General features: G+C 37.6%; 1 protein-coding gene across 7 annotated transcripts; it reads left to right on the top strand.

Moving 5' to 3' along the window:
- The first annotated feature begins 752 nt into the window (after positions 1-752).
- On the top strand, positions 753-27325 carry LOC123513830 (dual specificity mitogen-activated protein kinase kinase 4-like). 7 transcript variants are annotated; one of them, XM_045271214.1, is made up of 12 exons: positions 753-1043; positions 8634-8742; positions 13560-13904; positions 17261-17296; positions 19104-19173; positions 19341-19454; positions 19738-19857; positions 21361-21480; positions 21757-21936; positions 22414-22640; positions 22974-23178; positions 25439-27325. In XM_045271214.1, exons 1-11 carry the CDS (start codon positions 965-967, stop codon positions 23143-23145), a joined length of 1572 nt encoding a protein of 523 aa, XP_045127149.1. In that variant the 5' UTR covers positions 753-964; the 3' UTR covers positions 23146-23178; positions 25439-27325. The 7 variants fall into 7 exon arrangements, with proteins under 7 accessions (XP_045127149.1, XP_045127148.1, XP_045127150.1 ...); XM_045271213.1 differs by having other exon boundaries at positions 25436-27325; XM_045271215.1 differs by lacking the exon at positions 17261-17296 and having other exon boundaries at positions 25436-27325.
- The last annotated feature ends 183 nt before the right edge of the window (positions 27326-27508 follow it).

Below are 27508 nucleotides of genomic sequence, written 5' to 3'. Positions count from 1 at the left end.
GAAGCAGGCAAGCTATACACTACAACAAGATGAAATATAACAACGTGTCAAACTAAATTATAAGTTATCATCATTGTAACTCAATATATCCACTTGTACATCAAAAGTTTTTTTTTTAGTAAAAAGGTGCAGAGACAGATTAACAATATTTTCACCCATAAAAGGCTCTGGCTGAAGTGACACATGACTTTTAAGGATGTCTTTTACGGTTTGAGATAGCGTCAGATTAACAAAGATTTCTCCATCTAAAAACGTTTATCCACAGCTAGTCGAAGTGACGCACGAGTTTCTAGCGGCAAATTTACACTATTCCTGCACCAAAAAGGCATGAGTTTATATTACATGGGTTTTTAAGTTTGTTTTTACTGTTCCAGTTTACGTGTGAACCTAAAACAATAACAAAAACACGTGCGCTTCGATCAAATGAGAGAGAGAGAGAGAGAGAGAGAGATGGCTAATATGAATACAAAGTTACCGTAAAAGCATATAAAACATTCCGGAAAGATTTCGTAAGTTCGAACTTATTAGGAAATCCTCATTAAGTTATCTACAGAATGCATATCTATTTGTAAGTGTGTTGATTTATACGAACAATGCCTGGGTGTGTGTCCCCCACCAGTGTTAACCTCGAGATGGGGGAGACATGTGACGTCACGACCAATGAGCGGGGCGGTCTGGGGTGCAGGTTTTGTAACGTTGAAGGAAGGAACGCACCGCTGGCAGGACAAGGTTAGCTGGCCAATCACAGGGAGGCTGGCAGGAGATACCGACCAATCAGGGTGTGGGTGACGTTCTCCCGCCAGCCGCATGTGACTGGCTATTGACAACCGAGGAGGAGGAAGATGAACCGCCGCCCTGTTTATTGTTAGTGTTATCGGTGGTGCTCTCGTGTAGGAAGACGGAGGAAATGGGAACAGGCTTGGGGAAGTGAGAGAGCCTTGTTGTGTGTTGTGTGCGGGGCGTGATGGCCGAACAGCAGCAGCAGCAGCAGGCGGGCCAGAACACAAGGCCTCCCTCGCTAAACATGTCCGCGACCACGTCAGGTAAAGATTTGTTTGAGGCAGCGGAAGGGAGTGGTGGAGGCTGAGGGGTGGGCGTGGGCGTGGTGGTCCGGGTGGTGGGCGTGTCGCGGTGCAGTCTTTGCCAAGGGACTGATTTGTCATGCTGTAGAAATGTCGTTTTTAGGGAAGTTGTAAACGTTTCAAGGCCGTCTCATCTTTGTAGGCGTTCAAATTTGGTTGCCATCGGGTAAATACGGACTCAAGCTAGACCAATTAATGTTTGATTAGGGTAGGATCATGGTAGATTCATTTTTGGTTCAGGTTAAGTCGTGATGTGTGTGTAAAGGCAAGAATGGTGTGGTTGATAGTCATTTCTTCAAGTTACTGCAGACTTCTATCACTTCGTAGCTAGGTTCCTTGTCCTTATTGTTTATACACAACACATCTGGCTGGCTTGTGTACATCTCAGTGTTTAGAGTACTTTGTATAGGTTTTATCATTCATTGCAGAATCAGGTTAAATTACTGTCTAACACAATACATTTTTTTTTCTTTCTCTATTTTTCTCTGTCCATCAAGCTAGAGATTTGGTTGGAAAACTGGAGGTATGACGGTTGGAGAAGCCAGATTTTGACATTTATGATAAAGTTTAAGGATGAAACTAAATTTCTTGAAATTCACTTGTATACCAACAAACAACTAGAGCTAAGATTTCAAACCCACAAGAAGTACCATGTGTCCAGGAGTCACCCTCTAGGGACAGCAATCTAACCTAAGCTGATCTTAACTAAATGTTGACCTTAAGGTCAGTGGTGTGGTTGGTTGATCTTTTCCTTATTTACAAGGGGTACTGGAGCCACTAATTGTTAAGTTGTCTTGCTAATGGAATTGCACATTAAGATTCTGGTGTTGTGCACATTTAGGTATGCCTGTGGTGAGCCAACTGAGTGCTGTGGCTGCCATATATGTGGAAAGTGATTGGTCATAAATAATTGACATGTGTATTGGCAGATGTAAATGATATTCATTATTGTAGTACATCATTAAAATGACAGCTCTAATCACCTGCATGGAAATTATAATTCAAAGATTGCGTAGGAAAGTCATTGCATGTCCAATCCCACTTTGATGGGAAAAAGGATGTTACATGGTAAAGAAGGAAAGATATACAGTAGAAATTCATCAACTTGAACACCAATAATTAAAATTTCCCAATAGTCCAAGTTTTTAAGGTGGGGTGAAAAAAAGATAATGATAGAAAAAAATTAAATCATCATTTTTGTTTAATGGCTGCATTTTACCATTTAGGGTGGGGTTGGATGGGCGACGACTGCTTTCCGCAACTGATGATCTTGGCCAAAATTAGGTTTCTACACAAATTCAAACCAAGTACCAGAAGCACAGGCCTAGCAGTGAGAGGCAAAGTAGACGCTGTTGCCGACAGTGCCCCACCTCCATTCATTGCAGTAGTGGCGGGCAGGAACTGATAACTCAGATTTTTAAGGAATTGGTTCCCTGCACTGGCTGAACCATCCAAACCAGTTCTGCACAAATCATTGGAGTGTGGCTGTTGAATATCAGAATCTCAGAACGGCCAGCGCACTACTTGGCAATTATCAGATATACTGGCAGTTTAGAGACTAGTATTCAAGAGCTGGCAGAACCATTGGAACTGGTTCCACAGGGCATCAGTAGAGCACGGCTGGAGAATACTAGTCTCAGAACCATCAGCGCACTGTTTAGCAGTTACCTTGGTGAAGCAGTCCAGCATTCATCTAGAATACATGTAGGGATGATTACCAAGTGTGTATTCCATGGGACACTATCTCCTGGCATCCTGCCCTTCCTCTCACTTGGGACAGCCAATCAGCTGGAGCATGCTAAAATGGCATCTATAGGAGATTGGCCTTATTATTTCTCCAATGTAAGCCATGGGTTTGGAATGCACCCCTCATTGCTGGTCCTGAGGACTGAAAGACCCAGGCTTTGGAAAGGATAATAATAAACATGCATATGGTGTGCAGGCCATTAATGTTGCTGGTGAAAAACAATCAGTAAATCAAGATGCAGCTGATGTACAAGGAGAAGCATTTGTGTTGTAAAACTACCCATATCATATGGAGTCTTCTTTTTATTATTTAGTTACTACTTTATTGCTGGGGTATAGCATTCTCAGGGGTACATCCTGATAATCCATTGCATTCCAGGTCTCCTGCTTGTCAGATTAAAAGACTTTTACTCTCTCTCTCTCTCTCTCTCTCTCTCTCTCTCTCTCTCTCTCTCTCTCTCTCTCTCTCTCTCTCTCTCTCTCTCTCTCTCTCTCTCTCTAGTTGTATTGTACAGGGTTTGAACGGAGCTCATAGTGTCCTGTCTCCATATCTCCATTTATCTACTTTTTCCTTAAAATTATGCACATTATGTGCTGTAACAACTTCATTATCCAATGCATTCCATTTTTCCACTGTTCTGTGTGGAAAACTGTATTTTCCAATATCCTTCACACACTGCCTCATGCTGATCTTTTTTTTCATGTCCTCTTGTCTTTCCATCTTCTTCTATCAACAGCACCAGGTCCTCTGTCTATCATTTCAATATCATTTACTATCATATACATTGTTATTAGGTCCCCACGTTCTCTTTTATTTAGTAAGGTTGGCAGTCCCATTTCCTTCAGTCGTTCTTCATATGTGAGGTTCTTTAATTCTGGCACCATCTTTGTAGCAATCTTCTGTATCCTATCCAATTTTCTTATATCCTTTTTAGAGCTTGGAGACCATACCACTGCTGCATATTCCAGCCTTGGATGTATCATGCTTGTGATGATTTTTTTCATCATGTCTTTATCCATGTAATGAAATGCCACTCTTATATTAGTCAGCATTTTATATGATAATCCAAATATCTTGCTTATGTGTTTTTCGGGGCTCAGATTTTCCTGTATGATCACTCCCAGATTTTTTTCCTCTTTAGTCTTCATTATTTGTTCCTTTCCCATCAGATAGTTTCATACCAGTCTTCTCTTACTCTTTCCTAGTTCCATTATGTAACATTTCTTGGCATTAAACTCCAATTTCTACTTCCTGCTCCACTCATAGATCTTGTTTGTATCTTCCTGCAACAGCAGACAGTCCTCTCTGGTTTTGATAACTCTTAGCAGCTTTACATCATCAGCGAATAAATTTATAAAAACTGTTTATCCCAATGTGAATGTCGTTTACATAAATCTGAAACATAATGGGGGCTAACACTGACCCTTGTGGCACTCCGTCAGTTACTTTACCCCAAGTTGAGTATGTATCTCTGATCACAGTTCTCATTTCCCTATCCTTCAAGTTCAAATAATCTCTTGTCCATTCTAGAAAAGTTCTTCGCAGTCCTCCTATGTCCTCTAGTTTCTAAAGTACGTACACCTAACCCTCCGTTATCGTGCCCTTCCGTTGTTGCGTTTAGGCGTTATCGCGCACTTATGAAAATTTGCAAAATTCAGTTTTAGCGCATCTGTAAAGTCGTTATCGCACACCCATAGTAGTAGTAGTAGAAGATGAATGTTTAAATGGGGGGAGGAGGAAAAGGAGGAGGAAGAGGTGGGGGGGGGAGAAAGATGATGATCATGATGATGGTTAATAATATATTCCCATATATTATTAACCATGCCATTCATTTCAAATTGTCAAATGTTAAAAAGCTACACCAATATTAATCATAGTTAATTTAGAGTAACAGGAAAATTTTGGGCTTGAGGCACCAATTTATTTATTTCCTATTTATCTTTCACTTCTGTTATCGCGTTTTCTGCTATCGCGTGGTTTTTTAGGCACCAATTTTGCACGATAACGGAGGGTTACGTGTAGTCTTCCATGAAGGACTTTATCATAAGCCTTTTTAATATCCAGGTATACTGTGTCTATCCATCCATCTCTGTTTTCAAGTCCTACAATAACTCGAGTAGAAGCTTAATAAGCTTGATACATATGACCGCTCTGTCCTGAACCCAAATTGTCTGTTTCGATATGACTTGCTCTTTATCTAGAAATTTAACCCATTTTCTTTGATAATTATTTCACACATCTTCCCCAAAACACTTGTATATGTGTGTGTGTGTGTGTGTGTGTATTTACCTAGTTGTAGTTTTACAGGGCCTGGGCTTTATGCTCGTGTGGCCCCGCCTCCATATCTACACTTATCCAATTTTTCTTTAAACCTATGCACACTCTTTGCTGACACCACTTCCTCACTCAAACTGTTCCAAGTCTCAACACATCTTTGCAGGAAACTATATTTTTTAACATCTCTCAGACATCTTCCCTTCCTCAGTTTTTTACTATGCGGTCTTGTGCTTTGAATGTCATATTCTTCTCTCAGGATCAGTTTCTCATTATCCACTTGATCCATTCCGTTTATCAATTTATTAACTTGTATCAGATCCCCTCTCTCCCTTCTCTGTTCTAGGGTTGGTAGATCCATAGCCTTTAGTCTCTCCTCATATGTCATCCCTTCAAATTCTGGAATCGTTCTTGTAGCCATTTTTTGTAGTCTCTCCAACTTCCTTATGTGTTTCTTTTTATGGGGGGTCCACACAACTCCTTCATATTCCAATCTGTGTCTTATTATAGTACTTATCAATTTCTTCATTATTTCTTTGTCCATGTAGTGAAATGCTTATCCAATATTCCTCAGCAAATTATATGTCTCTGAAAATTCTATCAATATGGCTTACTGGTTTATTGTTTTCTTCCATCGTGACTCCCAAGTTTTTTTTCTTTTTTACTTTCTCTAATTCTACTCCATTTCCCATCTTATAGATTCCTGCTGGTCGTCTTTCACTCTTTCCCATTTCCATGACATGGCTTTTGTCCACATTGAATTCCATATCCCACTTTTTACTCCATTTCCAGATTTTATTTAGGTCTTCCTGCAGTATTTCACAATCCTCTTTTTGCTTTATAACTCTGCACAGTTTCGCATCGTCCGCAAATAGATTTATGTAGCTGTTCACTAGAGATGTACCGATGCATCGGTATCGGAATTGGCGGTATCAGCCCATTTTTGGGTATCGGTATCGGTATCAGTATCAGCTTATTTTATGCCGATACTTCCGATACCTAAAAGGAATTTACTACTTAGTGATATATTTGATATAAGATATTGATGTTACCAAATTAATATAATACGGTGTATTAAGTTTCCGTGGTGATTACCGTATGTCATAGAATACTGTTTTCTGTGGTAATAAGCCACAACCTCTAAATTGGATGTGTATGAAACGCGTATAGGCTGAACTCTGGCATCCTGTCACATGGTCGGTCATGAGTCACCATGCATTCTCACTGTCTCTCAGTCAGACACTGCTCCTCCACCCATACAAAGTTCACACAGGTGAAAAGCTTATGTTTTTGAACTATAATCTAAGAATGTCAAACTTCAGATATTGAGAATCCAACAAAATGATTTGGTATATATATATATATATATATATATATATATATATATATATATATATATATATATATATATATATATATATATATATAGTTAGTTAGTTAGGCATTTTGCATTATTGTAAATAACAGCATATTCTTATTTGATTTATAATTAACAGTGCTAGTGCTAGCCTTTTTCCAAGATATCATACTGGAATAGGTGGAAGCTCGAATTATATATGTATATTAATTTTAATGCAAGTTTAATTTTTGAGTTACTTTTGTTAACCTAAGGATGTAAAAATTCCATAACTAAGAAAGTAACGATTCTGTTTTGTAATCATGTGCATTGTGTATAATTTGTTGCATATTAATTATTTAAGATCATAGCAATACACTAGAAATTTAGAATAAACTAAACTTTTTTTTTATTTAATTGAAAAGATTAGGTGAAAGCTAATTTTTCTGAATTGGTCTACTAATGTCTAATGAATTAATATCAAAGGATGTCAGATTTAATTAAAGAGAAACATACACAACAAAATGAGTTTCTTTTGGTAATATTTTGTGTCTGTTTTACAATTTTAATTATTTTAAAAATATTTTTGATCGCCAAAATATCGTCAATAAAATTAATAATGAAAATGCACAAGACCAAATGGTCGCTAAAGGAGTAAGAAGAAGTAAGAATTTAAAATAAGTGACAAGAATCAGAAGACTGAGAAGATATTCATTCCAATTACTGAGTAATTTACCTTAGCAAATGGCTTCAAAAAGCTTCTAGAATTGCTCCTATTTCACAAACGTTCTCAGAAGGACTTACAGCATCCCCCAAAAAACAAAGCCTCCCATCTGATAATGCTCGCCGTCCACCAACTCATCCTGGTGTCCAGTGCAATAATCACTATAAGTAGTAGTATCGGTATCAGCCCAATTAGGTGGTATCGGTATCGGAATCGGCCAGAATTTTGGTATCAGTACATCTCTGCTGTTCACTCCCTCTGGCATGTCATTTATATATATATATGAGAAAAAGTATTGGTGCCAATACTGACCCCTGTGGCACTCTGCTTTCTACTGCTCTCCACTTGGACTTCATATCTTTAACTACCATCCTTATTTCTCTCTCCCTCAAATAATTTTCCATCCATCTCAATCTGCTTTCTTTTAAGCCACCCTTCTCCTCTAACTTACACAGTAATCTTTCATGTAGCACTTTATCAAACGCCTTTTTTAAATCCAAATAAATACAGTCAATCCATCCCTCTCTCTCTTGTACTCTATCAATTATTCTAGAGTAGAAACTCAGTAAATTTGTTACACACGACCGACCTTTTTTAAAACCAAATTGGCTATTTGATAATAATTTGTTGTCTTCAAGAAACTCGATCCATTGTTTCTTTATTACTCTTTCACACATCTTGCATATTACACTGGTTAGTGATACCGGTCTGTAATTTAAAGGTTCTTCCTTCCTTTCTTATATATGGGAACCAGCTCAGCTCTTTTCCATTCTACTGGTACTGTTCCATTTTCTATTGAGCATTTTATGATGTTGTATATAGGACTTGCTAGTTCTTCCCTACATTCTTTTAATATTCTTCCTGAGACTTCATCCGGTCCCATTGCCTTCTCTTCATCTAATTCCATCATCAACTCTTATTTCAACCTTGGTTACTTTAATCTCTTTCATATAGACAGTCTCTCTATTACCCTGTGGTCTTTCAAATTTGGATTCCTTAGTAAAGACCTGAAATTTACTATTTAACAGTTCTGCCATACTTTTTGGGTCTTCCACCATCCCGTTCTTTCCTTTTAACCTTTCTATTGTTTTTTTTTTTGCCTTATTTTTCCATTTATGAATCTGTACAACAATTTCAGTTGCTTCTTACATTTTTTGACAATGTCCTTTTCATAGTTCCTTTCCTCTTCCTTCCTCACCTTAGCATATTCATTTCTCGCAGTTTTGAAGTTTTCCTTATTTTCTGGATTTCTATTTCTCCTCCACCTTTTCCATGCTCCATCTCTTTTCTCCCTTGCCCTAGCACACCTTGCAATAAGTGTGTGTGTGTGTGTGTGTGTGTGTGTTTGTTTGTTTGTTTGTGTGTGTGTGTGTGTGTGTGTGTGTGTGTGTGTGTGTGTGTGTGTGTGTGTGTGTTTTATAGACTTTTACCGTGAGTAATTATGAACACAAATACTTTGTACTGTTTCAGGTCGGCGGAGCAACCTACGACTGGCCTTCCCTGGTCACCCAAGATCCAACAATGACCGTCCACCAAACAGTGTAGAGTTTCCAGCCTCAGGCTATCCCACCACTCAAATGTAAGCACATCTTAATGTCTGATCCACCCTTTTAATGCAAGGCACTGGGCTAATGGGTTGCTTAGTCTTTGTTTCTATAATTGATTATTTATTATACATATTGCCTTTTGTTATTTTTGGGAAGATATACATGCATAATTTTTTGTTTCTAAAATAATGTTTTAGGTTGCAATATCTACTTAACCTTTATTTTATTTCTTTTTGTTTAGTTTATTGCAATATTCTAATATGCAATGTTTTATAGAGATGTTCATGAAATGCTTAGTTGAAATAATTGCATAGTTAGTAAGTTGTTACTTCATGGAGGGAGTCAACAGATAACTTAGGTTTGATAACAAAGATGTTAACTTCTTACCATATAACTATAAGCAGCATTCTCTTACTAATTGATGATTACTAATATATATTAGATTTTATTGAAATTTTGACAAATACTGTTTGTGTACCTATAATCATAAGAGACAGTCATTCGTACAGTGTGGACTTTAGTCTTCTTTCCTTCGTGCCTGTCAGTATTTTTCCTTGACTTTTCTATATTCTACATCCACTCAACATTTGAATATGAAATCAATACATGTTAAATCAGCCATTGGGGCTTCTCTTCTTTTTTCTTTTAGAATAAGATGACAATTCAAAGATTTTCCTCTCTCTCTCTCTCTCTCTCTCTCTCTCTCTCTCTCTCTCTCTCTCTCTCTCTCTCTCTCTCTGAGAAACTGGTAGTAAATGTTTATGATAGTGTGATGGTGTTTGGAGCAGGGTTGTATCTAAGCACAGGCACCTAATTGCAAGTTATGAATGAGGGTTTTTTTTTTTTTTTTTTTTTTTTTTTTTCATTTTGCTGTTTTCCTAAGGAAAACTCAAGTCCAGATACATGTTGTATTAAGTACAAGTACTTTATATTAGTGATGTATCGGATATCCGCCTCCGCCTCCGCGGATCCTCCGCGTTTTATTAACCTCCGCCTCCGCCTCCGCATTTTCAGATAATGAGACCTCCGCCTCCGCATTTTCAGAAAATGAGACCTCCGCCTCCGCAATTTAAAACTGCGGAGGCGCGGATGTTTACCGGTACCTGTATTTTTCGGCACACAGTTGCACCCCAAAATATAGTAAGATGTTTGTTTCATTACGGCGTAACAGTAACATGCAACTGTAGTACGCAGTACGCACATATGGCCTCTCTGACCGCGTCTGAACGTGAAACATACGCGTATACGGCTCTCATCTCATGCACCCCACCCACAGCTAATCTCGCACACTGCCAGACGTATGATTCCTCTTTTCATTGGTTGCTGCATCCGAATTAAGTTATAGATACTAAGTTGAATATTTCTATCCATTATGAATTCATTTTTTTTTTATTTTAAAGATTTAGCATTAGATCCTGATTATACCTGAAGGATAAAACACTTTTGACATCGTCTGAGACGTCTGACACGTCTCGCTATCTGCCGCCAGTGCCACCCCAGGGCCCAGTGACCCCAAAGTTACTGCTGAACTCTGATGGTGTTGCCTACGTGTTACCCGTCAATCTCTTGCAGCAATCATGGCTTCACGCAGCAGTAGTGCCGTTTGGCGATTCTTCTTGAAGGAATCTAGTGACAGTGCTCAGTGTCTTTTGTGTAAACAAAGCTACTCACGCAAAGGACGTGGAACCTCTAATCTTAGAGGTCATTTAATGGCTAAACACACAGAACAACATGACGAGTTACTAGAAGAAGAGAAGAATGATGCTGTGAAAAAAAATAGTGATAAAACTCCTCTACAGAAACTAAAGTCTGATATTAGACACAGGAAAGTTGATGAGTATTTTCAAACCATTAAAGTCTGGGATGGCTCTCATACTAAGAGCAAGGAAATTGATAAATAAAATTATCAGTGCCAGAAATAATTAAGTAGTATGCTAAATAAAACACTAGAAAGTGGAGCAATGACAGAGGAAGGCCTATGTACTCTACAGTCTATGAAAAAGAAAAAGCCTAGCCTTCAGCCGATTGCTGCAGTCACAATTACAGTCCTGTAACTATAGTACGTACGTACGTACTCTACTATAGTTATCCATGAATAATTCACCGGGAATATTAAGATTTTACATTGACACTGCCAAAACTTGATTACTATCTCCTATTGTACCCAAATTTGAGTGAGGGAAAGGAGTAACAGGAGTTTATTGTCGACGCAGTACCGGTACTGTAAATGGGTAAAAAAAAAATCTGTTCCGCCTCCGCGGAGGTGTAGGCAACAACCTCCGCCTCCGCAAAAAACTATTCCATAACCTCCGCAACTACATCCGCATCCGCATTTTTTGAGAAACTGACCTCCGCCTCCGCGGAGCCACGAAATTTGACCTCCGATACATCACTACTTTATATGATAAACAAAAGTTCTTGTTATAAATTTGTAATGCTTAAAAGTATGTATGATCATTTTCATATACTGTGCACACATTAATGAGTACTCAGTTAAGAAATGAGACTACTTTTTAATCTTTTATTACACTACAGTCTCTTAACACTCAATATATTTACTCAATAATGTTTTCACAATGCTCACTAGAGTCCATGTAAAGTGTTTGTATCATCATTGTTCAAAGACAATGGTGTTACTTGTACTCAGATATAGTTGGTATTTATCCAGTACTCTGGGTGTAAATACAAAGTACCATAAATTTTTAAAAACTCCAAGCATGGATACAATTATGCAAAAATTTGTACATCAATCCAAATATATACATATATATACTTGAACTGAATCCAGATTTGGAAATGCATTCATTGAAGCAGTAGAGAGTACTTGTGTAGGAGGAGCTCATGCTTGTATATTGTTTGTTGTGAAGCGCAGGAGCCAAAGAAGTATATACTGTACGTCTATATCCAGGGGCTGAGGTTAAGCGGGTTGGCTTCTAAAGTGTTTTGAAGGGAAATGTGTGGTTTTTTTTTTTTTTTTTTTTTTTGTCTTTACTGAGTTGTATAGTATTTACATTCAGAAAACTTGCTTGTCACAGTACAAATTATAAGTGGGTGTGGTAGCTTACATCTAGTCTTGCAGATAACAGAGGAAACTTACAGTGAAGTAATGTCAGTACCAGTGTGATGTGGTTCAAGTCAAACCAGTGTTTGGCCATCTTATAGACAAAATATTGTAGTTTCAATTCATAATAGTTACTTCATGTCAATGAAAAATTGTTTTCATTTGTGACAGACTTGGACAAAAATTCTTCATTTATTTTGTTCATTATTTAATTTATTAAATTTCTTTTGCTTCATACAAAGGAAGGAACTATAGCTGTGAATAAAAAGGCAAAGTTATATTGCCAAAATATTTCTGTAGAATGTATAAACTTTATGGTGCTTCTGTGTACTTGGGTACAGGTTTGTGTCCAAGACCACAACCAATATCAGGCACAATTGAAAGCTGGCAGCAGAACAAATGTAGATAAATTTTTACTGATCGCTAAGATATTCAATATGTTTGTAGTAACTTATGGTAGCTGTGTAAGGTCACTAAGCATTTAAGTGTTGATAGGAGGAACACCTTTGTGTTAGTCTTAGTGGAGTAGTACGTAAATGATGGTGTAGGGTTTGCAAGTGTGAACTATTCTTGGTGCAAATGTTGTTGTATGCTGGTGAACAAGACTTAGTGAAGTTGTCCAATGTTTTTACTAGTGTGAGTGAAACTACTGGATATCAAATACTGATGAACATTGGATGCCTGAATGAGATATAATAGTTACTGTGATGTGTGGAAGCGGATGGAGCTTGCCAGGGACAACATAACAGGAGTACTCAAGTGATACTGGTGTGTAGAATGAATGGAGACCATTAAAGAGAGAGGAAGTGAGTGTCTCAAGGAGATCTGAAGACTGGGGAAGCTAAAAGTGTAAAAGGACTGAAAATATAATGTTAAGGAAATTATGAATCACAAACAAATATTTTCCATGAAAAGAAATAATGAATAAATGAATAATGTGAAGAAGTGAATGAGTTGTGATAATGTGATGAGTGGATATTTAGCATACTGGTGATAGTATATTGTTGGTGAAATGATATGAGACAGTAGATAGATTTGTGGAAAACTGGCATAAGGAAGAAAGTTACTGTGAGAAAACTAGAATGACTGTAGGCATGAAAAAAAAAAAAAAAAATACTACTTATATATGTTTATAAGAATAAGCATGCATGATTATGAACATAATGTGTATATGCATGTGTAATACTCCTTTTTGGAGCATCATGGAAATGCTGGAAAAATATATCCGGGTGGGATGAATTGGTCTTGAGGAACTTAACTGAGGTGAAATGCACCCAGGGTAGACATGGGTCTCCCCTTAATGAATTCGTTGGGTAAGTCCAAGGCACGAGTGAATTTTGGTCAGTCTTCACTCTCCTGCCACTATACATATGTGCACACACAAAAAAAAAAAAAAATGAAAACTCATAAAGTGGAGAAATGTAAGGTGTAAAAATTGAGATGTACAAATGTGAGGGAAAGGAAAATATGTATTATGCATAAAAGAAAAGTCTCATAGTCTTCACTTAGTTGCTGTATGGCATGAACATATCCAAAGATGAGAAGAGCAGTTACTATTTACAATGTTCTCTTTTATTTGTACCTTTTGAATCTGGGATACTTCATGATGTAATCATAACTGTAACATCCTCAAATTAACCAAATCAATGCTACTCAAATTTTTACTCTTTCTTTATATATTTCCATAATTGTTCCCTCAGTTTTGAAAAAAAAACAGTGAAGTGTAGCAATGGTAAGCTTTACCATTGTTTGGGTACTGTAATTCCAAAATTTTGCTAATATTTCAAGGCATCCAAGAGCATCACCTCCCCCAGTACCACCTAGAATCACTATCAGCAATACCAGCAGCAAGAGGGAAGGACGTAGTAAATCCTCCCCTGGTGGCATGCGGGCAGGCCGTGTTGCCATGGCAGGCCAGCCTGTGGACACTGATGTGGGTGCCCTTCGTGGGCCACCTCTTCCAGTTAAAACTAGAGCCACTCACACATCTTCACCCTCACCGCCTCCTCCAGTGAGAATTCCACAGAATGTACGTGAACAAAAAAAAAAGCACTTGGTGCTGCATCTTCCACCTCCACACCACCATGGCCAGCACCACCGCCACGAATCTCTCAGGGACCGCAGCCACAAGAGGTGAAGAAAAGAGTGTTCAAAACATCATTATGAAAATTTTGTAACTTCATTATTGTTTTGTAACATATAGCCAACATGTGTGGTTTAAACTGTACTAACGGGTGTGACACTAGATACTGAGTGATGCCTCAAACTCCACAGCCCAATTTTTGTTAGAGGACTTGAGATGAAATTTGAGGCAGATGTCCAGACATGTAGTGTGTATTAACAGTGTGGCTTTAGATACTAACACAGTTTTTGCAGGGTTGTCATGATTCATTTTGGGATTGCCAATGCAGTGAAATTTTTCTGGACCAGCTCATGCTGTACAGTATGTGTGTGTGTGTGTGCGTGTGTGCCTATTTGTATTTACCTATTTGTGTATTACAGGGCTCGAGCTAAGCTTTCTGTGACCTGTCTCCTTGTCCATTCCTGTCATATCTCTCTTTCATCTGATTGACACACACCGCTTCAACGACATCACTGCTCAGTTTATTCCACTTATCAATGCTACGATGCGGGAAACTGTATTTTCTCACGTCATTTAGACAGATGTCTTTTATTAGCTTTTTTCCATGTCCTCGGAGATGATTACTTGTGGTCACCTTTATCAACTCTCTGTCCAGAGAGTTGATAAAGTTATCATGTCTCCTCTTGTTCTTCTCTCTTCTAATGTGGTCAGCCCCAGCTTCCTCAGTCTTTCCTCATAGTCTAACTCCCTGAGTCCTGGTACCATCCTTGTTGCCAGCCTCTGTACCCTTTCCACCTTCTTCACATTTTTCTTTATATACGGTGACCAGACACATGCTGCATATTCTAACTGGGGTCTTATTAAGGTACATAATATCTTCTTCATCATTCCTTCATCTAGGTAGTGGAATGCAAGGACAATATTTTGAAGCATGTTATATGTTTTCCAAAAATCTTGTTAATGTGTTTCTCCTCATTGGTCTCTTTAATTTTCTCATTACCCAGCCTGTAATCCCTGTTTGGTCTGTATCTACTTCTCCCCATTTTCATAACATGGGTCTTGTCTATATTAAATTCCATCTGCCACTCCTTACTCCACTCATATATTTTATCAAGATCTTCCTGTAACTTGTTACAATCTTCCACATTCTTTACTCTCCTCATAATTTTAGTATCGTCCGCAAACATGTTCATGTAACTGTCAATTCCTACTGGCATATCATTAACATAAATCAAAAACATGATGGGACCCAGCACTGACCCTTGTGGAACTCCACTGGTTACCTTCTTCCACTCGGACTTCCTTCCTCTCACCACTGTTCTCATTTCTCTTCCCATTAAGTAATTTTCCATTCATTTTGCTAGTTTATCATTTACTCCTCCAATCTTCTTTAGTTTCCATATCAGTCTATTGTGTGGTACTTTATCAAAGGCCTTTCTCAAGTCCAGGTAGATAGCATCCACCCATCCCTCTCTATGTTGTATTATGTCAGTCACTCTTGAATAAAAACATAATAAATTGGATATGCACGATCTTCCTTTTCTGAAACCAAACTGTCTTTCACTCAGAATGTTTTCACTTTCTAGATACTCACTCTACTTAGCTTTAATTACTTCTTGCACAATATACTAGTCAACGATACTGGTCTATAATTTAGCGGTTCCATTCTACTACCATTCTTATATATAGGCACAATGTCAGCTCTTTTCCACTCTTTCGAGACTAATCCTGTTCGTATGGAGGTTTCCACAATATCAAATATGGGGTTCAACAATTGATCCTTATATTCATTTAGCAACCTCCCAGATATGCCATCAGGCCCCATTGATTTATTAATATCCAGATTGCTTATAATTATCCTTACATCTTCCTTAGTAACCATGATGTCCTGCATTTGCTTTATTTCCGTAGGCCTTCCTCCCATAAAATGCTCCTCCTTTGTAAACACTTTGCAAAAATTGTGGTTCAAAATTTCAGCTATATCTCCAGCATCCTTATATACTTCTTCCCCATTTTTTACCTTTTCTATTGCCTCCCTTATATTTAGTTTTCCATTTATGAATTTGTAAAACATTTTTGGGTCACTATCACAGTTTTCCACCACCCTCTGTTCATATTCCTTCTGTGTGTGTGTGTTTGTCTGTGTCTGTGTACATACATATAAGAAAGTTGTGTATTATATGACAGCTCTTTAGGAAAGTGAATGTATTTCGTGAAGAAAAATAATTTATGCAGGAAACAAAGGAAAGTTACAAATTCAGTGTTACTGTATTGTACATGTTTACATATCAAGTAGCTTGAATATAAAAAAAGAAAAGATGTAAATGAATTGGTCATAACTGAATGAGTAGGATTGATGAATCACAGACCATACCAATGAAAACATTACTTTCTTCTCTTGACTCTCCTGTTTAACAAGTTGCAAGGTACTGAAAATGTAGACGGGTTTAAAGTGGTGGTGCAGTCAATGTGCAGCTTGAGGTAGATAGACTTACCCAACATGCACCAGTATCCTATGAATCCTACTCAGGTGTTACATTGCATTCCTAATATCACACTCCAGCAAAGGCAAGGAAAATGTTTTGTTTTCCCGTGTGGTGCTAATCACAAGCAATGTTGTTAGTGCATGTGGGTTTTGAGTGACTGCCTTACCTGGGAGTTACTATTATTTGCATGATGGTGTTATAACTCGTGATGATTTTGTTTAAGAAATATTTTACATGGTAGCTGTTGAAGCTCTGAAGTTAATGTTATTTTAAGAAAATTTTTATAGCAAAACTATTCTTTAGGATTGGGTTAGCTTTCCAGGGGATCAAGTCTCTCTCTCTCTCTCTCTCTCTCTCTCTCTCTCTCTCTCTCTCTCTCTCTCTCTCTCTCTCTCTCTCTCTCTCTCTCTCTCTCTCTCTCTCTCTCTCTCATGCACACACTATTTATATGGGGGGGGATTTTCATTTATGAGCAGTATTTGAGACTGTACTATACATGCTTTTACTTAGAGACAGACAGACAGGCAGACAGATAGACAGACAGACAAACAGACAGACAGAGAGAGAGAGAGAGAGAGAGAGAGAGAGAGATATTGTATGAATGTCCTAGTTATTGACAGACTGAATAACAACGATTGTTATTAAATCATATAATGCCTTTGTTGTATAATGCTTAATAGTATTATGGTGAATCACTATCTTTTTGAAGTGCATAAGTGCTTTTAACCAATTTACTTCATATATAGATGTTACTAAAGATCTGGAAGTTGTTAAACTGCATGGTTTTCCCTATTATATGGAATTTTACTAACAGTAGTTTAAAAAAAAAATTTCATGTGTTTTTCTGTAGTGTTCATTTTACATTGACAAATTTGGAATTTAGTCCTACAACTGCATTGTTTTGCTTTTCTCTTCCCAAGTTCAGAGAGCATCGCCCCAGTTCCTACAGCATCAAGGTGAGTCGTGGAGTGAGGTACTTTATTTTGAAGTAAATTAATTACCTAGCTTTTGCACAGTCTGTTACATGACTGGAATTCACCCATTGTTGCAGTATCAATTTCTCCCTCTTGCATGTGAATTGAACTCAGTATTTATATATCACTATAGAGGCAAGGAAATTGTTAGTAATTTCAGCAGTAAATAAATTATGTACATGGTGGTGAAAATATATATATATATATATATATATATATATATATATATATATATATATATATATATATATATATATATATATATATATATATATATATATATATATATATATATATATATATATATATATATATATATATATATATATATATATATATATATATATATATATATATATATATATATATAAATCATATGTGGCATGTCTTCCAAATAAGAATGAATGAATTGTGAAGAGATACACATAGAGGAGGATGCTGGATGGTGAGATGTTTTGCTCATCTGTTGGAAGTAAAGGGAGCAGATTTGAGAATGAAATTGTTGTTCTGAGTACTAGAAATAAGAATGCTTTACAATGGTAGAACAGCATAGTATTCATTGCTTTGTATTAGATAGGATTGTGGCCAAACCATATTTAGTTTCGAAAGTTCTTTAGATCACACACACACACACACACACACACACACACACACACACACACACACACACACACACACACACACACACACACACACACACACACACACACACACACACTGGATAAGTGTAGATATGGAGACGGGGCCACACAAGTGTAAAGCCTATGCCCTGTAAAACTACAACTAGGTAAATACACACACACACACACACACACACACATATGTATATATGTATATGCTAGTGCACACATACATGGTTATAGTACAGTGCTTGTGTGGCATATTTCAGTGTATTTGTGTTTATTGGCATGAATTTTCTGATATTGTTGCTGAATCATGAAGGGAAGAAAGTAAGGCAAGTACATTAGTACCAGCAACCACTTAGTGCATTATTATACATAGTAGTGACAGTGTTTGGTGCTGATGCATTGCATGTTTTGTGTTATTAGAATTATTTAGAAGTGGTAAGTAATGGAATTACTATTTGTATAAGACTTTTGTTTTAGTAGATGCTCAGCAAATATGGCTGTCACTTCTGTTATGATAAAAAGATCTGCTTAGAAATTAATTAGGAAGGAAAAGGAAGTTATGAGAGTACTATCATACAGGCATACTTAGAGAGGGAAATGAGGAGGTTGTGGGTAATTAGAGTGTGCAAGGAAAGATTAAAGCATATATATATATATATATATATATATATATATATATATATATATATATATATATATATATATATATATATATATACACTAAGTGGAAACTGCCACACTGCCTATCCCTTTGACAGTTAGGAAAATGGCTGCCACATTCAGAGATTTTTATATTGAATAAGTTAATTTTCATAAAGGTTGCAAACCTATCCATTTTATAGATTCAATGATACATTGTTCCCTCTAAAGGTACATTAATATTTTTATTATTTTTATACTTGCTTCACCTCAACTGGTTGGATATGGGTATTTCAACTTAATGACATTTATAATACTGTTACTTGTGAATTTGAGTTTACTTTTGTAATGTTTTTTCTTTGTGTTATCTCTGAGTGATGAATAAAAAAGGGATCTTTGGTTTGTATGGGATTGAAATCTTAAATTTGATTTTATTGTTTTTCATTATAATTTAATGATTTTTTTTTTTCCTCTCTCCATAAGACTTATGTTGTATGGAATTTTGTGCGTGTTCTTTGCAGGGACAGAATTACCCGGGGAATGTACCAAAGTATCCAGTCTTCAGGCAAGCTCAAAATTTCTCCTGAATTGGTGAGTTAGAGCACTTTGTTGTGTTGAGTCTTTGGAAATTGATTCTTAGATACTTTGGGGAAAGTCAGTAGTATTTAGTTTTAACTAAGGTTTGCAAGCAGTTATATTCTCATATGCATTATTCATATTCTCACTGTAATGATTTATCAAATTTATCTTGCCTATAGCAAGTTGAATTTACTGCGGATGATCTTCGTGACCTGGGTGAGATTGGCCGCGGTGGCTTCGGCACTGTCAACAAAATGGTCCATCGGAAGAGCAACACCATCATGGCCGTTAAGGTGACACCAAAGTTGCTTATGCTGCTGGGGAAAAGAACGAGTCTTACTAAATCCAACTGTTGTTATTGTAGTATTGATCTACAGTGATTGTACAAAACTCTTGTTGCTCTCTCTCTCTCTCTCTCTCTCTCTCTCTCTCTCTCTCTCTCTCTCTCTCTCTCTCTCTCTCTCTCTCTCTCTCTCTCTCTCTCGTGTGTTATTAATTGAAAATATATTAAAGCCAGTAAATGCATTCAGTGGTTTCCATATACTCCTTTAATACTTGAAACCTTTTCTGCCTCAGAGAATCCGCTCAACTGTTGATGAGAGAGAACAGAAGCAGCTGCTGATGGACCTGGAGGTGGTGATGCGCAGTAATGACTGCCCCTGTATTGTACAATTTTATGGTGCCATATTTAAAGAGGTAAGAAATGAAATGTGAACAGTAATATTATCATTGTCCATTGATTTACATGTTACCATGCTACATACAAAGCAGTACACTGGATGAAATGCTTCATATGATATACCTCATCAGTACTATTAGTGTTAAAATGACACTTGAACTTATGGGTCTCCTCTGTACCTGTCTAGCAGTGTTTACAAGAATGATTGTTTATTCATATTTTTTGTTTTGTAAATCAAGACAAAATTTTATGTGCATTTTTTTATCTTGTTGAATGTACACCAGTTATTAAAGAAGAAATTAATAGTATATGTTTAGAGAGAGGAGTGTGAAGTGTGAGCCTGTGCTTGGGAAACTCTATGACAGATTCTTTACTGAGTTTGATAGAGGTAATGGAAAAGACTAGTTAGGAGTAAGGAAGAAAGGCTATTTTGATGGATATTTGCATTCACACATACCAAGGCTTTAAAAAAAAGACAAGCCAAGACAAATTACACAACATTCACATTCAGACTCAACATTCATAGATTTGTTCATTCACAGATTGGCACCAAAAGGAAAATATATACAGATTTTATTTTTCTTAGGTTGCTACCTATCTCAATTGTGTGTGCAGCATAGCCAACCATGCCTCACATACTTACATGCATGCATGCCACTCACTACACCAGCCTGCATTCTTCTGCTGCCTGGTAGTATTATTAATTTAGCACACTCTCAGCAACTAATTTTACAGGGTGTAACATTAGTTTCTTTAATTACTGCTTGAGGTGAGAGTATAAGTTATTTTGAGACTTTGTTTAGCTGTCGGATGGAATTATGTGGTAGGATGACATACAATGCCTAGGCCAGGCAGTTGTCTTATGTCGTAGAAACATCACGTCAACTTACTCCATGTTTCAGTAAGTGTGGCTTTTTTTTTTTTTTTTTTTTTTTTTTTTTTTTTTTTTTTTTTTTTTAGATCATGCAGTACAGTCTAAATTGTGTGTGTGTGTTACTCAAAATTGTCTTTTACATATTAGTATTATAATATTATGCTTTGGTTAAAAAACGTGTTTTAGTTAGTCAAGATGTGGTACATGACCTGGAGCAGCGTACTGTGCACTTCTTTTTTTCGCAGTCTGATAATCTACATTACGGAATATATTGGATTGTGGGTTTCCCTCAGTTGATAAGTTATGATAGTCCTTGAACAAATTCCTATGATAGCATACCTGTATCATTCAGGAGCTATTTACTTTTACTTTAGCCACTCCTGTTGGGTATTTTTCTAGAATGAGAAAGAGAGGACAGTAGAGATGGATACATACAAGGAATAATAGTGCATGAGCCCAGTCAAGCACATTGTTTGCAGCTAATGTTTCTTCTAATTTTGCTGCTTTCTGAGAGGAAGTTTAGTCCTTTTTAGATGGAGGTGGAGCTTATGAAAGCCATGTTAATGGTCATTTATCTGTTGTAAGTAGTGATTGGTTTTAATGTAATGTTAGATTTTTTTCTAGTGGATGTGTAACTTTTCCTCAGGGTGATTGTTGGATATGCATGGAGCTCATGGACACCTCTCTGGACAAATTCTACAAGTTTATATATGAACGGATGCATGAGAGACTTCCAGAAAACATGTTGGGAAAAATCACTGTTGCTGTGAGTAGATGCTTGGCAGTTTGTGTTGTTAAAGAGAAAGAGGTGCTTCTTTGTAATGATGTCTATTTTTAATGGATACCTTAGGGTTGATCTCTGAATACATACATGTGTAGGCTTCAGCATTTCAATGTATACATTGTGATTGCTAGAATAAATGTAGTTGCATCACTGGCACCTCCATTAATACTTAATGTGTTGTTTCCACATGTATAACACTTGTGAATATCAAATAAGTTGATCCATTTGTTACAAAGTTGTGTTATTGGTGAATTTCAGACTCTCACAGCATTAAATTACCTCAAGGAAAAGCTGAAAATAATTCATCGAGATGTGAAGCCTTCCAACATTTTACTGGATAAGCGAGGCAACATAAAGCTGTGTGACTTTGGCATCTCTGGCCAGCTGGTGGATTCTATTGCCAAGACCCGAGATGCTGGCTGTCGACCCTACATGGCAGTCAGTATTAACTTGGACTTAGTTTATGAGACAGTATTCACTTTTTTATCTAACAGCAGACTGTATTGAAAACCATCAGGGAAAGTTTTGTATACACTCAAATGGATAAGATGAAAATTTTTTTTAAATCTGATTTATGAAGTATTAGTTATTACGTTAAAGCTTGAAAAGTTAGGAACATAAGAAAATGAGGGAAGCTGGTAGAGGCTGTCAGGCCTACATGTGGCAGTCCCTGTTGGCAGTCCCTGTATGACCATACCTACCTAGTTCCACCAATCATCCCCATCCATATATTTGACTTAATCTTCCCTTAAAGCTTCCTATTGACTTGTGATTGTTCTGTTACTGTAAAGGTATATGATTGCTATTCTTCCCATGGCTCTTAATGGTAGTGTTCCTCAGGGATGGATCCTTGCAGGGTATCTATAGAATGCCTGACTTCTGATCTATCTATAGAAAAGACTGAAATTCTTGCAGCCTGAGCGCATAGACCCTGCTCGGGCCCGAGGGTATGACGTGCGGTCTGATGTGTGGTCACTGGGCATCACCCTCATGGAGCTGGCTACTGGCAGCTTCCCCTACCCAAAGTGGAACTCAGTGTTTGAGCAGCTGACCCAGGTGGTGCAGGGGGAGCCACCGCGTCTCTCACCCAATGAAAACGGAAACACGTTTTCAGAAGAATTTGTGTCTTTTGTTAATACGTGGTAAGTAAACACTTGTTTTATCTTTCAAAAAGAACTTTTGAAGTAGCAAAGCCTATAATTTATTATTTTCAGATTTATGTAAATGATTGGTATTAAAAAAGTGAGTAAACTGAAAGATGATATAAAAGGTTAAAGAATGTGATACTTATAATAGACATTAATAGAAATATATGAGTAGTAGAATTTCATGTTAATGATAAGAGGAAACTGAATTGATACTGATTTGTTATGTGCAGTCTTTAAGAAGCTTATTAAAGTATCCAGAAAAGACACCATAAAACTTGTAATCAATCTTTTATGTGTATTGAACAAAATTGTACTTCTCTTTGCCAGCCTCATCAAGGACGAGAGTTCTCGCCCCAAGTACAAGCAACTTCTTGAGCATACATTTGTGGTGCGTTCCAAGGCTGATCCCATGGATGTAGCTGAATTTGTCTCTGGCATTCTGGACAAAATGGCCAATAACGGGCGAGTGATGTATACCTACGACTCGTACAACTGCTGATGATGGCATAGCACATATTGTTACTAATTGATGGTGGGTATTGCTAAGACATTCCTTCTCATTGCAATTACATATATGCACACACACACACACACACACACACACACACACACACACACACACACACACACACACACACACACACACACACACACACACACGTAGTGTAATGGTTAGCACGCTCAACTCTCAATCAAGAGGTTCGAGTCCCGGAAAGCGGTGAGGTAAATGGGCAAACCTCTTAATGTGTGGCCCCTGTTCACTTAGCAGTAAATAGGTACGGGATGTAACTCAAGGGGTTGTGGCCTCGCTTTCCTGGTGTGTGGAGTGTGTGTTGTGGTCTCAGTCCTACCCGAAGATCGGTCTGTGAGCTCTGAGCTCGCTCCGTAATGGGGAAGACTGGCTGGGTGACCAGCAGGTGACCGAGGTGAATTACACACACACACACACACACACACACACACACACACACACACACACACACACACACACACACACACACACACACACACACACACACAAAAGAGGGGCTCTGACAAATGCAACACAATGGAAGGAAAGTACATGCTGAAAGAACCAGTCATTGTATCAAAAAGTCATAAAAGAAACTTGAAATGAAGCTGCAGGATGAAGGATAGTAGGTACAAAAGAATAGTTTGGTTATTAAAGACAATAATAAAAGTTGCTAAACTTTCTACAGTAAGGAACACTAGAACATTGCTGGTAGAATGGTCACAATGGAAGTTTTATTGACAGTCAGATGTAAAGTTATGACCTGATAGATTTTTAAATACCTTATTGAGAATAAGTTACAAAATCTTTGAAGCCAGGAAATTGAGAACAGTTGTTCAGTAGTTTGAACAGTAAGTGGCCACCCTTTTCAGGAACAGGCTGAATTTAGGCAGACTTAAAGCAGGAAGGAAAGGTTGATATATGTTGATAGACAAGTGGAAGAGCTTGGGAGGTACAGAAGCTTAGTTACAGGAGTGATCCCATCAGGTCTATAAATCAAATGAGGATTAAAGCCAGCAATGACTCGGAAAATATCGTTAGGAAGAATATTAATGGAAGGGTTGATAAATCAGAGGATGAAGAGGAGAATAAATTGGAGTTGGCTTTTTAACAAAGGTTTGCTCAGAGCCCAGCTTTAGTGATAGATGAGATACCACTGAAACCAACACTTTGAAATAATGGAGGGGAAGAGATGATGATAACCCTCACTAATACTCTTCCAAGGAAAGTGGCAGTGTGATTTGATCACACACACACACACACACACACACACACACACACACACACACACACACACACACACACACACACACACACACGGTAGCTCAGTGGTTAGAGCGCTGGCTTCACAAGCCAGAGGACCGGGGTTCGATTCCCCGGCCGGGGAGATATTTGGGTGTGTCTCCTTTCACGTAGCCCTGTTCACCTAGCAGTGAGTAGGTACGGGATGTAAATCGAGGAGTTGTGACCTTGTTGTCCTGGTGTGTGGTATGTGCTTGGTCTCAGGCCTATCCAAAGATCGGAAATAATGAGCTCTTAGCTCGCTTCGTAGGGTAACGTCTGGCTTTCTTGTCAGAGACTGCAGCAGATCAAACACACACACACACACACACACACACACACACACACACACACACACACACACACACACGGTAGCTCAGTGGTTAGAGCGCTGGCTTCACGAGCCAGATGACCGGGGTTCGATTCCCCGGCCGGGTGGAGATATTTGGGTATGTCTCCTTTCACGTGTAGCCCTGTTCACCTAGCAGTGAGTAGGTACGGGATGTAAATCGAGGAGTTGTGACCTTGTTGTCCCGGTGTGTGGTGTGTGCCTGGTCTCAGACCTATCCCAAGATCGGAAATAATGAGCTCTGAGCTCGTTCCGTAGGGTAACGTCTGGCTGTCTCGTCAGAGACTGCAGCAGATCAAACAGTGAATTACACACACACACACACACACACACACACACACACACACACACACACACACACACACACACACACACACACACACACACACACACACACACACCAAAATAGTTGGCATTTGAGACACGACATTCTTATTCCTTAGATTATATGGCTCATTCATTTTTATTATTTATGTTGATTTATTGTATGAATTGCATTTTGCTTCAAGTTGTGCATTAAAATCTGAACAGATTGGCTGTGATGTATTTAAGTATTGCATTTACTTTTGGGGTTCAAAGTGACAGATTTGTGAATTTTCTTTTTGTTTTGAATTGCTTTCTCCTAAGCAAAACATTTTCTTTTCTCAGTAGTTTAAGTCCTGGAGTTCCATCTGGACAAAGCTTCACATGCAAGAGTTGGATGATAAGAAGAGCCCAGGCAGAGCAGCATTTATTTGTACAACTCTCAGAATTCACCTCAGACTGAGAAATATATATATATATATATATGCCCTTTTCTCTTGACATTAAAGCAATTTATGCTGGAATGCAAGAGGAAATGATGGCATATAATCATCTGTGATCTTTTCTGCTAGAGAGAAAGTCAAAAAAAGAATATATCAAAACGTCATAGTTTTATGTAAAGATGGACAATTCATAACATACATTGCCAGAGTGCAGTCACCTAAGCAAGTGTGGGCACTGTGAAAGGTTCTCCAAGTTCTCTCAGTAGGGCCTTTCAAAGCGACCCTGATTAACTAAACATGTAGTACCCGAGTTGTGCATAGAGGCATGCACACAACCCAGTCAGGAAAGTGGCCATTTAAATGCAGTCCTGATGCAACATCCCCAAACAAATGATCCATCTTCAAAGTGAAAGGTGTAACAAAGGATGCCCCACTAACCATTGGATTGTGAGTTATCAATGAGTGGTGTGATTCTGGTTTTCTCATGGATGACATTTTGGGATGCAAAGTTTTAGAAATGATGAGGTACTGACATAAGGGAGATCACATCATCATCATCCTCATCATCATCATCAGTGTATGTAGATATTGTTCTGATGAAGATGTGCTGCTTGACACATGAAAAAGTTGGAGTGAGTGAAATATAATTGCCTCATTAAATTTATTGTATGATAACACTCAATTTAGCATATAAATATTTAGAAAGAAGACTATTTTTAGTGCCATTGTTATATAGTGTGATTATGATTTTAAGATTTAAGAAGATTATTTATTTATTATATAGTGTTGACTTGCAGATCCTTAGGAATACTAGATCATTGTGTGTGAGGATGACAGAAGTAAAAGCTTGAGAAAGTTCATCTTGTAAAATGAGCATTTGGTTGCTTTGCTTCTATTCATGGTCAGCTCATGATTAGCATAGGAGTTGACTTCACTTGGCACACATTAATGTGGTTACTGCAGTATTTCTTCAACAAACTCAAAATATCAAAATTCAAACAAAACTTTTCGAAACAAATAATAATGATAATTTTGAAGTGGTCCTATTGCATCCTGGAAATTTCTCTCTCTCTCTCTCTCTCTCTCTCTCTCTCTCTCTCTCTCTCTCTCTCTCTCTCTCTCTCTCTCTCTCTCTCTCTCTCTCTCTCTCTCTCTCTCTCTCTCTCTCTCTCTCTCACTGTGGTTATAAGAAACTGCAAGTTCTGAAGATGTAGACGTCTCATCTTGGTTGGTCTTGTCATTACATCATTTGTAATGACAAGATGTTGCAGTATTTGGGATGTATACTGAATGAAATATTTGCAGATCTTATAGTACATCTATTCACCAAATTTTGGGATCCACTTGACCAAATTTTTGTGTGTGTATGTTTATTCACACATTTGTATCTTTAGTACATTTGAATTGTTGGGTAACATATTGGGCAATATAAGTGCCTCTGTTGTTAAGCAATGGTGTGAATGGAATTGTACAGAGGGTTAAAAGGCGTTGTAGTGTACCCACAATTATGTTGACAAATCGCAAGATTTAGGCATTAGTGACCTTTAATGTAACAAGCATCAGGTGGAGATATCAGACTGTAATAGTAATTAACATATTTTAAATTATTTGCATCCATTAGTTGTGGATTTCCATTAGATCTGGAGAGATTGAAGACCTGCCAGCATGAAGCTCAGCAAAGAAAGCTTTTAAGTAAGCTGTCCTGACTGAAGATGGAATGGGGCTCCATCTTTAAGTATTGTTTTCATATGTTGTTGCAGACATGTCTCATAGAAATAAAACTTTTTATATTTTTTCTCTTTCCTCTTCCTTCTCAAGGGTATAATATTATTGCAGACACTATGTAATAAATGGAATACCTATTCCAATATTTATAAGGATTAATACACAAGTGGTGCTTGGAAAGGGAGCCTTCAAATAATGTGCCAGATTTCTTCTTTAGATTGTATCCATGTTATTTGATGGTGATGACAGA

This window comes from Portunus trituberculatus, chromosome 37 (genome assembly GCF_017591435.1).
Source record: "Portunus trituberculatus isolate SZX2019 chromosome 37, ASM1759143v1, whole genome shotgun sequence".
Classification (NCBI taxonomy): Eukaryota; Metazoa; Arthropoda; class Malacostraca; order Decapoda; family Portunidae; genus Portunus; species Portunus trituberculatus.
This window is presented reverse-complemented; position numbering and strand designations above follow the sequence as displayed.

Coding starts and splice junctions, on each gene's coding strand:
- LOC123513830 (XM_045271214.1), top strand. CDS start 965: ATGGCCGAACAGCAGCAGCAGCAGCAGGCGGGCCAGAACACAAGGCCT. Junction 21,937..22,413: donor GCTGTCGACCCTACATGGCA/GTCAGTATTAAC, acceptor AAATTCTTGCAG/CCTGAGCGCATAGACCCTGC. Junction 22,641..22,973: donor GTGTCTTTTGTTAATACGTG/GTAAGTAAACAC, acceptor TCTCTTTGCCAG/CCTCATCAAGGACGAGAGTT.